Below are 16,429 nucleotides of genomic sequence, written 5' to 3'. Positions count from 1 at the left end.
CATTAAGGACAACCAGATTGAAATGAGATATGTGCAATCCAGCAAAAACTCTGCTGATCTTTTCACGAAAGCACTTCCAACTGCTATTTTCAGAACACACGTTCATAACATTGACATGAGACATGTTCAAAAGATGTAACAGCTGAAGCGATGTCTACTTGAGGGGGAGTCAACTCCATGCTGCACTCTTTTTCCTTAGCTAAAGTTTTTTCTCACTGGGTTTTCTTTAGCAAGGTTTTTAACGAGGCAGTAATTTATAGTTGATCTTCAACAAAACAAAATTGCTATCCAAGGGGGAGTGTTATAATAATAATAATAATAATATAGATATGGATAGTCAATTTTGGTGTATACATATAGTCAATTTTGGTACATAAAGTATGTATTTTTATATTGAGATTTTAGGCTATAAATACTCATGAATGCAAGCATTAAACTTGCACCATTTCTCACACATACGAAGTGTTTCTTTCTTTCTCTCCATTATCATCTTTGTTCTTACACTTCATTATTAGTATTCTTAATCAAGAATCAAACCACTAAAGGTAGTTATAAGCCTACTGAATTATAACACTTTTTAATTTTTTTTTAACTAAAATACAATTATTATATGAAAGTTGTAAAATATGCTTCAAAGTTTGTAGATGTGTTCATTGAGTTTTTTGTAAAAGATTGTACAATTTGTTTTAAAATTTGTATATATGTTTATTAGAGTGTTTTATCATAATGTTTTACATAATGTTTTAAATATTGTACATGTGATAATGGGGATGTTGTACCATAAGGTTGTACATAATGTTTTATATATTATACAATTAATATGTTAATATTTTTATTAAAAATAATTAATTATTTAAATGACATCATCATGAGGGGTTTATAAGCTTTTCTTTATTTTTAATTTTTTTTAAACTTTGATAATCTTTATTTATACATCTATCATTTTTGAAATTTATATTATAATATATAATAGATTGGTTTTGTGATTTACTAAAAAATAAATTGATACTCATAGTCCTTTTCTTTTAAAAATTACAACAGTAGTCCATATAGTTTGATAAATGCACGACATTGTCTCTATTTCTAACCTCGGTTTGCTTTTTCGTTAACTTAATATATGTGTTAGACACATGATGGGCAATTAAGTAATTTTATCTACACTATTTTCATTAAGACAAAATTACAAAGATAGTCCCTGCAAACCTATATCAATTTCGAAAGTTACATGTAAGCTCAACTAATCCGTATATCAATTTTAAAACTGAGCCACAACCATCAATTTCTATCTCAATCACCATAAACCATATTAAAATAGAAAAATCCAAAATCGATTATAAAATAAAAACATCGCATACAACTTTCCTAACTCTAACCAAATTACTAAATGAATGAAGAAATTTGTTTATTGTGTTAACCTACCAACAACCTCTAATCGTATCAAGTTATCACGACGTTAACCAATGTATACATGATAGACAAAACCGCTCCCTAAACTTCGATGATCAGTTCAATCTCAATTTCAAACAAAAATGCTAATTAAATTTATACAGCAATATAATAGTATCTTATTACTTTATCCTTCTAGAAACTCCTTTGAAAATAAGCATAATTGAAGTAAAAAGCATCAATGTAGTGAAACCCTAGGAGTACAACAAAAATCGCCAACAACAAAGACGAAACAATGAAAAAAACGGATGAAAACAATAGAATATGCATGTACTTAAGCCCATTAAAAAGACATTATTAAACCTAAGATATCCACGTGCCTCACTAAGTGACAACGTGTTTTGCACTAACACTAACATTAGGAATAGTAGGAAACGACAACTATTTTCAAAGGAAGCCAACAAAGAGGGAAACAAAACGGCAACCCATTGTTGGGCTGTTATAATTTATAATAATATATAATATAATATATTATTTTATATTGTTATATTGTGGATGCAAGTGATGACAAAATAACCCGTATTCGATGGAAAATTTCAAAGCCCAATAGATTTGAGACGGGTTCGGGCCTGGTAAATGAGTTCTGGGTCGGGTATGAGGATGGTTTTTATTTGTGTCGCGGGTCCAGGTCCGGTGATGGTTTTAGATACAAACCCGATTACTCGAACCGTATACCCGGAAAAAAAAACCTGAGGTGCCTCCTCTTCAGATGTGTCCTCGATAACCTGGCGGTTTTTCGGTCTCCACTTTTGAGGGGGAAAGAGATCCGAGAGTTTTGGCAGTAGTGGACTCGACCTGTAAATCCGATTACTCGGCCCGTATACTCAATTATTCGACCCATATAGCAAAAAAAAAGATTCAAATAAGCGTAAAAAAACCCATTATCCGATAGTTCGTAAGATAATGAGGACCCGAATACCCGTGTGAAAAGCTATAAACCCGATTATTCGAATTTGAGGCGGGTTTTTTTTAATCGTATTCGAGTATGAGATTACCTAAACTCGAATCCAATCGGCCCGATGTCATCATTAAAAAAACGAATGTATAGACTAGTTAAACGTAAATAAAACCCGTACAAATTTAAAGTTTAAAACGTTAGTATAGTCCAAAACACTAAAAAAATAATTCCTCAGGCACATCACAGTATCACACAACTACACAAGAAGACAAAGAAATCAATTTACATCCTTCAAAGCACTTTTCCAGAACAGCAATAACAACTTCCAACACAACACCATATTACAAACTTGTAAACCACGCATTAAAACTTATACATCACTTTAAATATTTGATATCACTTCTGTATCTCACCATCTTTTGACTACAAACGGTACTCAAATCTGCTTCCACTTTTCCTCACTACTCAAACCCCACTCTGCACAAACACTCAAAACCCTAGCTTCATCCTCAAATTCCAAAATGCCATCAACAACCACCGGCGCCGCCGTCTACCACCTCATCACCGCCGTACTCCTCACCACTATCACCATCGTAACCACCAAATCAACCATCGAGCCGTGTGCAAACAACGATTCATGTAACGCACTTTTAGGTTATACACTCTACACCGACCTAAAAGTCTCCGAACTCGCGGCGTTATTCCAAATCGATCCGATTCAGTTACTCGCCGTGAACTCAATCGACGTTTCGTCACCGGACGTTGTTTCACACATCTTACCGTCGCAGTTATTCGTTAAAATCCCTATCGTTTGCTCGTGTGTTGACGGAATACGTAAATCTGTGTCCACACATTACAAAACACGGCCGTCGGATACGTTATCGAACATTGCAGACGCGGTGTACGGCGGACTTGTATCGGCGGACCAGATTAAAGAGGCGAATTCGATTAGTGATCCGACAGTGCTTGATGTAGGGCAGAGTTTGGTGGTTCCGTTACCGTGTACGTGTTTTAACGGTACGGATAATTATTTACCGGCGATTTATTTGTCGTATGTGGTTAAAGCAGTTGATACGTTAGCTGGCATTGCGGTTAGGTACAAGACTACTACGACGGATCTTATGGGGGTTAATGCTTTGGGAAATGCAGCTATTGAAGAGGGTGATATACTGGCTATTCCTTTATCAGGTGATAATAAATTTTATATTTTTAATTTTCAAAAGAAATTATTTTGTGGTTGTGGTGGTTGGATATATATTAGGAAAAATGGCTAAAATAGGCATTACAGGTGTTAGATTTTGTTCATATTTACTTTTTCTCATTTATGCCTTGGTCAAGGGGGTTGCTGGGAATTTGGGATATGGTTAAGCTTACTTTGAAGTTTCAGTATTAATTTTGAGTAGTTGGATGAAAGTGATTAGGATTTTGATTTTTTTAATGCTAAGTTTTTTTTTTTGAACGGCAAATTTGTATCAGCGGATCATTTATTTCAACAACCCTCATCATTTGCACCCACACACGTTCGAAGGAAACTCCTACCCGGGTTGCTTGGCAACTAATCGCAGGTAATTGGATAGAAAACCTTCCGCCCCCAGGAATTGAACTCGGGTTGCTTGGCAACTAATCGCGGGCCCTTCCACACTGAGGCATGATACCATTGAAGCAAAAGTTCGTTGGTTTTTTAATGCCAAGTTGATATAGTTTAATCTAAACTAAACTTGTAGGACTAAAAGTTTAATATTGGTATGTTTAAAGAGTAAAAGGATTAAAAAAGTGATTTTGGTAGAGTGTTTACCTAAAATTGGAATATCTCTCAATAGGGGATGTTTTGTGATGAAAGGTGCTGCTAGTTTTATCATAGGTATATGAATCAATTGAAATACTAGTGAAGTAATGATGAAGATTTGTGATTATTGAACAAAAAAGGTCCTTTTTCTCATTTTGTTTAAAGTTTTGAAGGTATTTTGTAAATTAGAGTGCCATTTTGATGTGTGTGGGTCTAGAGTGTGGGCCTTTTGTAGTATTTTGCATGTCATTTATGAGTTTAGGAATGGTTTTCTTCAATGGTATTTACTCCGTACTTGATACTCTTTGTTGTTTAGACATACTTATTTTACATTTCATTTTTTATTGAATTGTATATGATAATAAGGTTGATGTTTTTGAATAACATTTTTGAATATAGTATTTGTAGCATCACGGGACATTAGGAGTTGTTGCAACATTTCACCCTTATACATTTAATGATAGATATAGGTATTTTAATCTGAGGAAACAAATATTAAATCCGTTAATATTTACTTTTTCACTTTGTATTCAAATTTGCAGCGCCTGACTCTGCATTTCAAAAGTCCTAAATACTCTGGCGGACATATATGCTTATATTACAATTATTACAATGAATGATATAGGTCACTTTAGTTTCATCACTTTCCTTAAGGGAACATTGCAATTAATATCAAAACTTACCAAATAGATGCTTTTGTATAGTTGATTTATTAAACCATGTTCTTCACTTATTGATATAGTGGTTAGGTAAAACATTAATGCTTTATATGTAGCATAAAAGTTAGAAAGTTGATTGTATTGTGTTTTTTTTTTTTCAGCTTGTGCCTCAAACTTCCCACGATATGCATCTGACTACGCATTATCCGTACCCAATGGAGGCTACGCCATCACTGCAGATCATTGTGTGCAATGTAGTTGCACACCAGGGAGCAGGTTACAACAATAATACCGTTATCCTTGCCTATACCGGAAAAAGCTTTTTAAAGCCTTTGTATAATCTCAATCTTGATCTTAATTGTTGCAGGTTATATTGCCAACCAGCTTCATTATCAGTTTCTTGTTCGAGTATGCAATGTAAAAGTAGTAACCTTATGCTTGGAAATGTTACGGTTCAGCAGAGTAGTGCTGGCTGCAATGTTACATCTTGTGGTTATGGTGGCTTTGTCAACGGAAGTATAATCACTACGTATTATTCTTAACTTACACTCCCTTAACGAGCCTCTTAAAATAGATAAAATAGAGTTGGGTAGGCGGCAAGATAGGCGGGTTGGGTGATGGGTAATTGGGCTTCTCAGTCGATTGTGTTGGGCTTAAACCACTTTTTGTTCAGATTAAACAAAAGTTATATAATTAGGTTATATGTTGATCATGGAATAAAAGGGTTTAGGAGGTTGTGTGCATTGATAGTTTTCGCGCAACTTTCAACCCTGTTGTCTGTTCTCTCAAAAAAAGTTGTTTGACCTGATCGTGGTAATGAATAACTCAATTTGACATCTCTAAATTGTAAATATGCATATTTTGACCCATTCTTAATCTCAAAGTTGTTGCTGATGCCCTTACTTTTGCAGGTTGTCAAATTCTCTTCAACCCAAATGCCCAGGTAAACTGATTTTGAAATTAATTAACAGGTGATTATAGAATATTAACCTTTTGAAACTATTAAACTGAGTGTTTTAGGTTGCTGAATGTATTGCAGGTCCACAACAGGTTCCACCTGTAATACCACCACCAACTGTGGTTAGCCCAGACATGGCATTTGCCCCAGCCCCTTCACCTTTCCAGCTTGGCGGTGCACCTATAGGGAGTCTTCCAGGCTCAGTGGTTCCATCAACCGGCTCAAGCATATCACTTCCTCCATCTGCAAATGGACCCAGTGGAAGCGTATCGGCTGCTTGCACATTGGTCAACCCATTTTCCAGTTTCTCACTATCCATGGTCATAGTTTTGTGTCTCAAGGTGGTACACCTATTCTTGTAGTGTTTTGTATCTGATTTGCATGAAGGTATGAACATGTATGTTGTATATTTAACCTTGATTCCTGCCCGGAAAGACCATTTACACGGGGTTCGGCCATTATCTGGTATGAGATTAGTTAGCTGTTCATGTGGTATGTATTGAACTTTTTGGAACTTGCATTTCAATGAAATGAATGTTGATGTTTTGGGCTCAATATGTTCATGCTTTTTGTGTTGGTGTTTTGAAAGTCGAAACATTTTGTAGTAGATGTCGCATCTCTATAATACCGCTGGTTGCTGTCTCTTTTGGACTAATGAATGTTGTGTCTCTTTATGGCGTTATTTCAAACTTCTGTAGAAAACCCCCAAAATGGCGGTTATAGATTTTTTTCCCGTTATTGACCGGGGAGTTTTGCATGTTATTCTAAGGGCAAACATGTGGCGTTTTAGGACTTTATGTTTGTGATGTATGTATATTATCAGTGTTGTAGAACTTGGAATTACTCTGCGAGTACTTGATTTTCGCAACTTGGGGACTACGGTGAGTGCTTGGTCAAACTCAGTTGTATTATATTATACACTCCATTCCAATTTTTAATCACGACTTTGACGTATTATTCACAAAACTATTGAAACCATAATGAATGGTCATGATCGGATATGTAAGATGCAATCAACTGTTTTTTAGGTTGTAATCCAGAATTTTGAGTTGCAAACATAAGTTTTTCTCGGCAGCAACCTAGTTACGAAGAGTAATTTTTCGGCCATGACCAAGTCCTGATTGGGAATTGGAGAAAAGCTTTTGAATACGTTTTTTTTAAGATATTCACATTTCTCCAAAATTATCTTATACCGCGCTTTTTCAAGATTTTCCGGTTGAAAAAAGCATAACGTATTCTTAGTCATAACAAAGTCATGAACGGGTCAAGCAACACGCAATATACAACATTCATGACTCACAATTCTCGGTCTTGACCTCATAATCATCGATCCCAACTTGCATTATATCGTCATGACTTGGATATTGCAGGTCACCGCTTGCATTTTTTGGTCATGACTTATAAATCATTATTCGTAACTAATATTTGTTGATCATGCCCGAGTCATGATCGCGACATTTTCCGACATTATCGGATCATGCGATACGCAATGGCCAGGTTTGTGTGTTGCATGATCAGGTCATGGCCTAGAAATTTTTTATAACGACTTGTATTTTTCAGTCATGACCTAGTCATTATTGAGAAATTGCTGAGTGTGAATTGTTTCAAACGGACGTTGACTTGTAAATATACAAATAATATATATATATATGTGTGTGTGTGTGTGTGTGTGTTTGTACATTTTAAATCAAAAAAACTTTCGTTGGTCAGTTTGTACTTGTATCGTTATTACTGCTAATATTTTACCAAAAAGTAACAAAATTATTGATTTGACGGAATTTTAACTCTTATCTGCTGATGACCCGACCTATCCCTTCTTTGACCCGACTTTTTACCGTTGACCAACTTATTAGTCCCCAATACAGGGTCGGGACGAGTTAGTCACCAAAACGTCGCAACGGTGGACGTAACGAACGTCGTTTGCAACCATAGTCACAGCTTGCATTTTCTGGTCATGACTTAGAAATCATTGATTGCACTTATCATATTATTGGTCACGACTTGCATTTCTCATTTAAGACCTACCCACGACCGTAAATTGTTGATCACGACTTGCATATTCCGATCATGATCGAGTCACACAATACACAATGATCAGGTTTGTTTGTTGCAAATTGTCATGACTTAGAAATTGTTGTCTGCGATTTACCTTATTTAGTCACGACCTGAGTCATTACTGAAAAACTGCTAGTTGTGAATTGCTTTTTCTAGTCATAATCGAGACGCACATCGTGTAATATATGCATGTTAGACCAGTTAATATCGTCGCGTTAGAAAATGGCGTTAGAAGTCTTTTCATTAGTTATTTATTTTTTCTTTTATATCTTGATTTGATTTGATTTGATTTGATTTGATTTGATTTGATTGATTTTGATATAACGTGAGCACTTAACAGGCTTGGACCGGCGCAAGTTAGAGCCCAAAACCTCACATGGTTTTCTTGAATAAAATAAAGCAAACCGCTCTCCACAGGAAGCTTCCAGATACCGTGTTTTCAAAACTAAATACATTCATTAAATTACGGAAATCAAACCCCTAATTTTTTAGCAATATTAATATTTCTCTTCAACAAATTTATTCGTCCCCAGATAAAAAATTCTCTTATCTGACTTTTCAATTACTTAATTCATAAAGGTACGTCAATTTTTATGCTTGCTGTTTCTTCTAATTCTATCTTCTTGTTTCTTTTTGTTTGATTTTATGCATCTAGGGTTTGTCAATTTATCCGTCATATTTGTTGACTGTTTAATTAAAGATCGTAAGCCTAGTTATTGTTTGTAAATTAATTCTTTAAATCAATTGTGTTAACGATTTAGGGGTTTATCGAATCTATTTCTTGATGTTTATATAAAATAGTTGTTTGCTATTTGTGATCTAGGGTTTTATTTCAACTCATGTTAATAGAATTTTATTTGATGTATTCGTTGACTAACCACCAGAGATTTGACTTTTCTAAAATTCAACAATTTTATATCTTAATTTCACAATATCAAGTAGTAATATTCAGGGATTATCTAGTATTACTTATAGATCTCATGCGTTTAATTCATTATTAACGTCTAATTGGTCATGTTTATTTATGTATTGCAGTTTTAAATGTTTAGTTCATATGTATCAGTTTATAAAGAAAAGACTCGAACTTTGAACTTTAGGTTTTAACTGATCCTTTGATATTTTACGAATTGTTAGTACATGACTCTAGGATTATTTTCTTTATAAATGCTAATAAAGATAAAGATTTTGTTTTGTAAATTAGAGAAGAAATTTTCTAATTTCACTATTAAAATGTTGTTTTTTTTATGACAATGGTGGAAATTATATGTTTGAAATGAAGCAGTTTTGTTGTAATGGTTTGTTATATAAAATTTTATTATTCCATTTTACTAAATCGGACATGAGAAGGGATAAATCAGGTTAATTCACCAGTCAAAGCTAATCTTTCAGTTGGCTTTGTGTGTTCTTATTCTCAGCGGTTTGTAACATCATTCTTTTCCTTTTTTCGAAACGTTACATATTTTTTGATTTATGCAGATTCTTTCTTTGATTGTGTAATTGCGAGTTTAGGATTTTGGCTTCTTGAAGATTCTCAACGTTGGTGTATTCAGTATTCAAATAGGGTAAGCGTCCAGCGTCCTAAGCTAATTTATATTCTTTTTATTGGTTCGAATAGTTCATTTACTTGTAGCAAACTTGCAACTTGTTTCGTCTGAATTTACTTGCTTTAAAATCTGAAAAGTTATTTAAAGGGGCAATATTTATTTTTACATTTATGTACTTTTTTTAGATGTTTGTTATTCTTGGGTTGGATTATTTTGATAGAGTAACTAACATTATATCCTTCTCTCTTTGAGATGCACCTCCGGTCATCATCATACCATAATGCAGATATTAGTTTCGATTTTACATCCGAATGGACTGCAAGACGTTCATCCAGCTGGTTGAAGAGAAAAAGAAGCGGATTTTGGCTCAAAAAGAAGCCCCTTTGAAATGGCAGCAGAAGCTTGAAGCTGCCATTGAAGCCAACAAAAAGAAATCAAAGAATCGAAAGCATAAAAGACGATCCTCCTCAGCATCTGATAGTGACACCGAAAGTGAAAGCAGCCGTGATGTTAAAAAGTCAATAAAACGGAGTCACAAGAAGCATAGGAAGCATCATGATAATGAGAAGAAAGAGAAGAGATCACGCCGCAAATCGAAGAGACGATTTTCGAGCTCAAGTGATGAAAGTGATAGCTCATATGAAAGTGAGTTAGAGGAACGTAGAAAAAAACATGGTTACAAGAAACACAAGCGTTCAGATGATTTGAATTCATCGAGTGATGAATCTGATGGTGAAATGACTAAGAGAAGGCGTTCGAGGCATCATCATCACCACAAACGTCATAGACGTTCATATTCGAGTGATTCAGATGATTCTGGATCTGATGCCCGTGCTAAAAGACGGGACAGTAAGCGACATAAGCATCATCGCAGGTCCCACAGTCATGAACTGAAGTCAGATTCTGAAAGGAGAGGTGGATCAATGGTGAGATCGCCCGACGATAATTACGAGGAAACGGGTCGAAAAGATGGCTGCGGGAAGGATGATTATCGTCACCGCCGCCACCATAGTAGCCAAGATCATGAGGATTTTTTGGATGAAGCGCGTGATGGTAGTGAACTGCACAAACAGCAGAATGGACCTGAAAACGATGATATTCGAGAAGATTCTTTTTGTGAACCACACAAACAGCAGAATGGATCTGAGAACAATGGATGGCATTGAATTGTTTATGTTTGTAGGTGCACCATTTTTTAATGTGAACTTGCTACCTGATTTTTATCTTGAATGTATTGAAGAGATGTTAGAAATTGCTTAATCTGAACTTCTAAACTTTGCATTGCTGTTTATCTGCAAAGGTGTGATTTGAACAACCAAAGCTGCTTGCTATTAAAAAAAGACCCTTTTAGTCGGTGTATAACTCTCTGCGAGTGCATCTCATCTCTGCCTTGCAATTGGATCGGGTCAAAACAGGCTCTGGTCAAATGGGTATCGGGTCTAAAGTCTAAACTAGTCAACTTTTTTGGATGGGTTGGACAAATGAGGTCAACTCGGTATGAGTTGGGTCCAGATCGGTTTTTCTTTAACTGGCTAACCGTTCTTGGATTTGGTTGGTTAAACCAACTTGTTAACTTATTTTTTTTCATCCAAATTTGTCCAATAAACAAAGTTAGATCTAGTATACAATTATCACACTTTCTGTAAACACATATTTTACCTGCTAGAACTACTACTCTTCCAATTTATAAATTATATGGGATGGGATCTGGGATATGGGATGTATTGCCACTAGATACTCTACACGCACACCTAAATATTCAAACTTATCTCTCATTTATGAGCTCTACAACTAAATTTTTAAAGACCTGAAAGCACATTTTCTTGAAGTATGTGTTGATGTTCTTTTTAAGGGATGTGAAAACTAAAACGCAAGTAGGAATTTGGAGAATTTGTGGTAGCCGTGACATGCCTTCGTTACTCACAAGTCACAACTATTACCAACTCTATTTTGCCACTGCGCGTGATCACTCAATCAATAACAAACAAGGCGGAAAGTGATTGAGAATCATACTTATAAGACGTCATATATATGTTATGGTCACACAAACGGTGGCAATGGTGAGACAAGGCAACCGGTTTTTGTAATCAGTCAGATATCATGTTGTAGCTTTGATGTTGATCGGTGATGGTAAACCCATGTGTGGACCCATTCGACCTGCTGATACTTTTCCAGCTTTTGGAGATGACCCCTTTGGACCAGTTCACGTGATTTTGACACAAACTTTCAGACCTGAGAGCTACATTTAATTAGTTTAATACACCCACTTTTGTCTTTTTGAGTTGAAATTGCCAGGCATATTCTTATCTAGTTCTCTCCCAACATGGACACATTCAACCGAATCGCCCCTTCGTGATGAATATATAAATTAATCTAAGTGGATATGAATATGGATGAATTTAAATGGATATGAATATAAAAATGGATAAAAAGTTTCATCTATAAATATATTCACTAAAACCTACACAAACATAGATATATGCTTACGTATTTACTATTAAAAATGTAATTATCGTTAGATTTACATTTTGCTTCAACCTTATATCAAATTACTATTTACTGTGATATATTACAATAAAACACTTATATCTAACGAAATAAACATACAAATTATATATTTAATTTTTTGTAATCTATTTATTAATTGTAAATTCAACAATAATTTTTGTTCTATCTTCGACGCAAATTGATCATTCTTATCATTATATTTTAATTATGTCCCATATATTTAATTTTGCTATATTACGTTTTTGTTTTAATCGCAAGTTATAAAATATTATAATATTTTTCACTATCCAATAGATATGAATACGGCATCATCCGATTCATATTCGATCCATTGACATCCCTATAAACATACGGTAGTAGTCCAAAGAGATTAAATAATCCACTACAGTCAGTTGAGAAGCACATGATACCCAGGAATCAGGACCACAGGAACAACATACAAGTTGTTTGTTTCAAAACATATGTATCGGCAGAGACATGTTAGCCCTGTGTTGACTTTGTCAACCCATCCAGCGGTCCCCCGATAGCCCACTAGAGCCTGGCGAAACAACATCACCCATTTCCCCACAGCATGTCAGGCCCGATAAACGAACCTGCATTGTCATTGTTTCAATCTTCGCATGCGTGGGACCAAGGGATCATTTGGGCCCGGTAAGAATGGTTTTTGATCCAATTTTTTGGAAAATCCTCACCTAGTGGGAATCGAACCCTCACCTCCCCTAAGGAAGAGTGAGTCATTCACCACTAGGCTATTGGCCCATTCTTGGAACAACATACAAGTAGCATTCTTTGATGTGGTTGAGTAATTAGCCCAGTTCAAAAGTATTCAAACGTTAATTTCAACACGACTTTCTAAATTAATGGTACATGACACATAGCAGCAATGATCAACAACTGGTTCATGGACATTTGTAATCTTTAACTTGATCTTTGGGCATCAATTGTTGTTACATGATTGACCAATTGAAAATGAGCTTCTATGTAGGTAAATAATAATTGTACATTTATATCTAAAAAAATTGTTATTATTGTGAGCCCGAGCTGAGATGCTTGGCAATCTGAATGAATCAAGAGAGCAAATATTTCCCCACGTATATATATATAATCAATACAACAATCCATCATTATATTGGACCTCAAAAATTCTTTAGGATCTTCTCAGATGGCACTCCATTGCCGACAAGAATAGAAGTAACTTCCTGCAACACACCATTACTTTGATCGATTAGCAAGACATATCATTATGAAGATTATAACTTTTAGTTGTACTAAAGGCTATCAAAAATGATCATGAGTTTAGAAGTCACCTCAGCCATTTGTTTTTGACCACACAACACAGCACCAGTTGACTCAGGTGCATACAATTGTTTAGCTCTAGCAAAAGCTGCCTGCTCAATACATATATAATATCCATATTAAGAATAGAAATAAGAGCGTTATCATACTACAATCAACAGTACTAAGTAGGTGGCAAAATGGGCAGAGTAGTTAAGGGGTCAAAAGTCAAAATGGGTAACTTTCTGGAGTGGGGAAAATTGGCTTTAGTGGAAGAACTTCGTGTACACAGTACACTAATAAATCACTAATAAACGTAGTATGTCTTTTCCTACTTAATCAGTGTGATATAGAATTGTAGAAGCTATATAGTATATAATCAATTTCAATCCTATATAAAAAAACAGCAATTTAGAAGGTTTATACATTATAGATAGACTTTACCACATTTCACCCTGTTAGGCCCATTTACCCGTTTTCTTTAAAGCTAATTTTTACCCAAACACCAGTTTAAAATAGGTCAACCATTACATCTCTAAAATACACAATATCTACCTGTACGTAGCCGGATTCACCAACCCAACCATCATCAGGCTGAGACAACACAGGCACAACAGTAACTCCCTCAGATTCCCAAGCTTTGAATCTATCCTGTAATGGTTGAAGAAAAATGAAAGCCAAATTCATTTTACGTTTAAGATCCACAGAACAAATTAAATTAGAAACGTACCTGATAAGCCATTCTTTGAAGGTTTCTAGCACCATAATATAATCTAACGTCTGATCTCTTGTCGGCACCGAAGCCAGACTCAATTAAAGATCGAATGGGGCTGCAAGAATTACATTATCCGGAGTGAGTATAGATGCATGTGACAATCATCTGGACATTGTAACTAAAAGACATTTCAACAAATGAAGCTCCAAATGTAACTAAACAACATTATGAAAAGAATCTTTGCTTACAATTTCAAAACTGCCAATTGCTTGAAAATTTTATAATCGATATGAAATGAAGGATTTTGCTAACGACAACACTTAGGACTTTCGTTAATGTACTTTAAATTGTTGTACATCTTGGTAACTACCATTTTGAAAGTGACTGATAACCGCTATTTACAATGATTCAATGCATGTTAACAAGGGATGTCGTTAGCAAAATCCATAAATAAATATCTCGTAACTTTTTATAGGTTCAGTAACCTTAGGCTCACTGCTTTATTTATACATTACATAACAGCAATACAATTCCAGATATTTATGGGATAAAAATAGCTAGAAGCGTGTTCTAAAACTTCTCCACACAAGCCTGGTCAATTTCTGGACCCAATCAATTCTAAAAGATCTGAAAATAAAGGTTTCAAAATCTTAATATTTCCTCCCCACTGTTCTATAAAACTACTGATATAAGTTCTTAATCAGTAAATCAGCATGCTGATGATCCTTCTACATAAGCAGCGTTTTTAAAACAAAGAGAACACCCAAACCCTCAGCTCCTCGGGCCTAAATATATCCATCACTTACGCGATTCTTATTAAATCCACCATCACAAACTGGACTTTGCATCTGTCTTTAAATAGAACCTAAACATTAAGCTCTGTTTAGTCTAGAAAGCTTCCAAATGAATCTAAACATGAACTTCAAGCTATATACAGTCATGAATAATGTAAATACATATAGTAAATGATAAATTCAGTAGCCTAACTAGCTTATGAAGCAATACTATTTTTGGTATTGTTCAATCCATCTACAAACATATCGAAGCATAAGGTACTGACACCATATTGTATAATTACCTATCAACACAGATAGTTTAATTTAACATTCAAAGATGAGCAACAACATATAGCAGAAGAACATTATAATATAAAATAACTTTTAATCTCTAATAAAATTGTGTATCCACACGAAAAAATTACCTAATTCCGGATCCAGTTGCGAAGATTAAAACAGATTGATACTCTTCAGGTGGAGATATTTGATTTGTATCAAATCCTTTCCCCATAACCGGACTCAATTCCACAACATCACCTTTTCCGAGACCACACAACAGCTCAGCCGTAGAGCCGGCAATACTTTTGATTAAAAACTCGAAAACACCGTTTGTATAAGCCACCGACGGCGGCGAAGCGATCGCTAAAAACGACGGTTTCTCAACGTCCGGAATACGTACCTGGAGATACTGTCCGGCGACGGTGTAAGATGACGCTAGATCCGGCGATGACGATACGTCGATGGAGACGTGGAAGAGCGATTCAGCGGCAGGTTTGACAGTGGCGAGAGATGCAGGGGTCCAGAGAGTGGTGTCTTGTTGACGGACTGCGGCGGCGATAGCGAGGGATCGTCGACGGAGGATAGGGTGGTTTAGACGGCGGATGATGGTGGCCATAGGGAAGGATATGGTGTGGTGACGAGCATGGGAGCTAATGTGAGGAAGCGAATTAGGGTTCGGTAAGGAAATAGTGGTGGTAAGAGACATCGTGAGTTTTGTGTGTATTTTAGAGAGTGCCGCCGTAGAAGGTGGACGGTAAGGCGGCGGTGTTAAAATGTGCGGGTTGTTAATTTTACTACACACACGTGGCGGATACGGTGATAAACTTATATGGATTTATGCCTCTTAATTCGTGGGTTGACAAACCAGATCCGAAAAGCAATATCATCGTTTTTGGTTTGCTACAATTTTGAGGAATCAGATTAAGCAACTAAGGGGGAAAAAAAAAGTTACACTAACACACTAATTACATTACATTATTGTTGATTAACGTAACACTAAACTCTAACCCTAAACTAACAAATTTTAAAGAAAGAAATATTCCCGATTCTAACTTGGAAGGACATCCAATGGTGACTTTGTAAAATAAAGTACGCTTTATTGAACACACCAATCACCACTCAATCTGTTAGGATGGAACGCTAAAAAATTATACAACGAGTGGAGACCACGAAGTTTACTTTCATCCTTTCGACATGACGAATGATTATTAGAAAGTTTTTTTTTGAAGATTTAGCTGATCGCGGGTTAATATCCACCTTGTTAAGGCACTCTTGTCGAAAGTTCTTCCTCCAACGTCCTCGCTTATTCTTTCAAATCTCAGATAGGTAAGGGCGTTCCCATTGATGAAGTTGATGAGATAACAAATCGGTCCCTATTATGTCCTGTGATGTTATTATTCTTTTCTCAAGCATTGTAATCGTTCTCAGTTCGATCAGCTTTTTGTTGATCGGTTATTAATTAATATATTGCCTCTTTTAACTCCCAATTTTAGAATAACAACAATAAATACACATTTAATTTTGTCATAC

General features: G+C 35.4%; 3 protein-coding genes across 4 annotated transcripts; 2 read left to right on the top strand and 1 right to left on the bottom strand.

The window, feature by feature from the left end:
- The first annotated feature begins 2,791 nt into the window (after positions 1 to 2,791).
- On the top strand, positions 2,792 to 6,291 carry LOC139844753 (lysM domain-containing GPI-anchored protein 1-like). The gene is made up of 5 exons (XM_071834979.1): positions 2,792 to 3,532; positions 4,951 to 5,065; positions 5,157 to 5,318; positions 5,701 to 5,732; positions 5,829 to 6,291. Exons 1-5 carry the CDS (start codon positions 2,866 to 2,868, stop codon positions 6,107 to 6,109), a joined length of 1,257 nt encoding a protein of 418 aa, XP_071691080.1. The 5' UTR covers positions 2,792 to 2,865; the 3' UTR covers positions 6,110 to 6,291.
- A 1,959-nt stretch (positions 6,292 to 8,250) lies between these two features.
- Positions 8,251 to 10,719, top strand: LOC139844754 (uncharacterized). 2 transcript variants are annotated; one of them, XM_071834981.1, is made up of 3 exons: positions 8,251 to 8,381; positions 9,279 to 9,364; positions 9,633 to 10,719. In XM_071834981.1, exon 3 carries the CDS (start codon positions 9,658 to 9,660, stop codon positions 10,510 to 10,512), a length of 855 nt encoding a protein of 284 aa, XP_071691082.1. In that variant the 5' UTR covers positions 8,251 to 8,381; positions 9,279 to 9,364; positions 9,633 to 9,657; the 3' UTR covers positions 10,513 to 10,719. The 2 variants fall into 2 exon arrangements, with proteins under 2 accessions (XP_071691082.1, XP_071691081.1); XM_071834980.1 differs by having other exon boundaries at positions 9,599 to 10,718.
- A 1,950-nt stretch (positions 10,720 to 12,669) lies between these two features.
- LOC139840233 (fruit protein pKIWI502) lies at positions 12,670 to 15,714 on the bottom strand. Its single transcript, XM_071830478.1, has 5 exons — positions 15,046 to 15,714; positions 13,860 to 13,959; positions 13,685 to 13,780; positions 13,162 to 13,242; positions 12,670 to 13,053 (listed from the first exon to the last, which is right to left on the bottom strand). The coding sequence occupies exons 1-5, from the start codon at positions 15,603 to 15,605 to the stop codon at positions 12,991 to 12,993; spliced, it is 900 nt and encodes a 299-aa protein (XP_071686579.1). The 5' UTR covers positions 15,606 to 15,714; the 3' UTR covers positions 12,670 to 12,990.
- Positions 15,715 to 16,429: the final 715 nt, after the last annotated feature.

The sequence above is a fragment of the Rutidosis leptorrhynchoides genome, chromosome 4 (genome assembly GCF_046630445.1).
Source record: "Rutidosis leptorrhynchoides isolate AG116_Rl617_1_P2 chromosome 4, CSIRO_AGI_Rlap_v1, whole genome shotgun sequence".
Taxonomy (NCBI): Eukaryota; Viridiplantae; Streptophyta; class Magnoliopsida; order Asterales; family Asteraceae; genus Rutidosis; species Rutidosis leptorrhynchoides.
The sequence above is the reverse complement of the archived record's forward strand: the minus strand, read 5'-3'. Positions and strand labels throughout refer to the sequence as shown.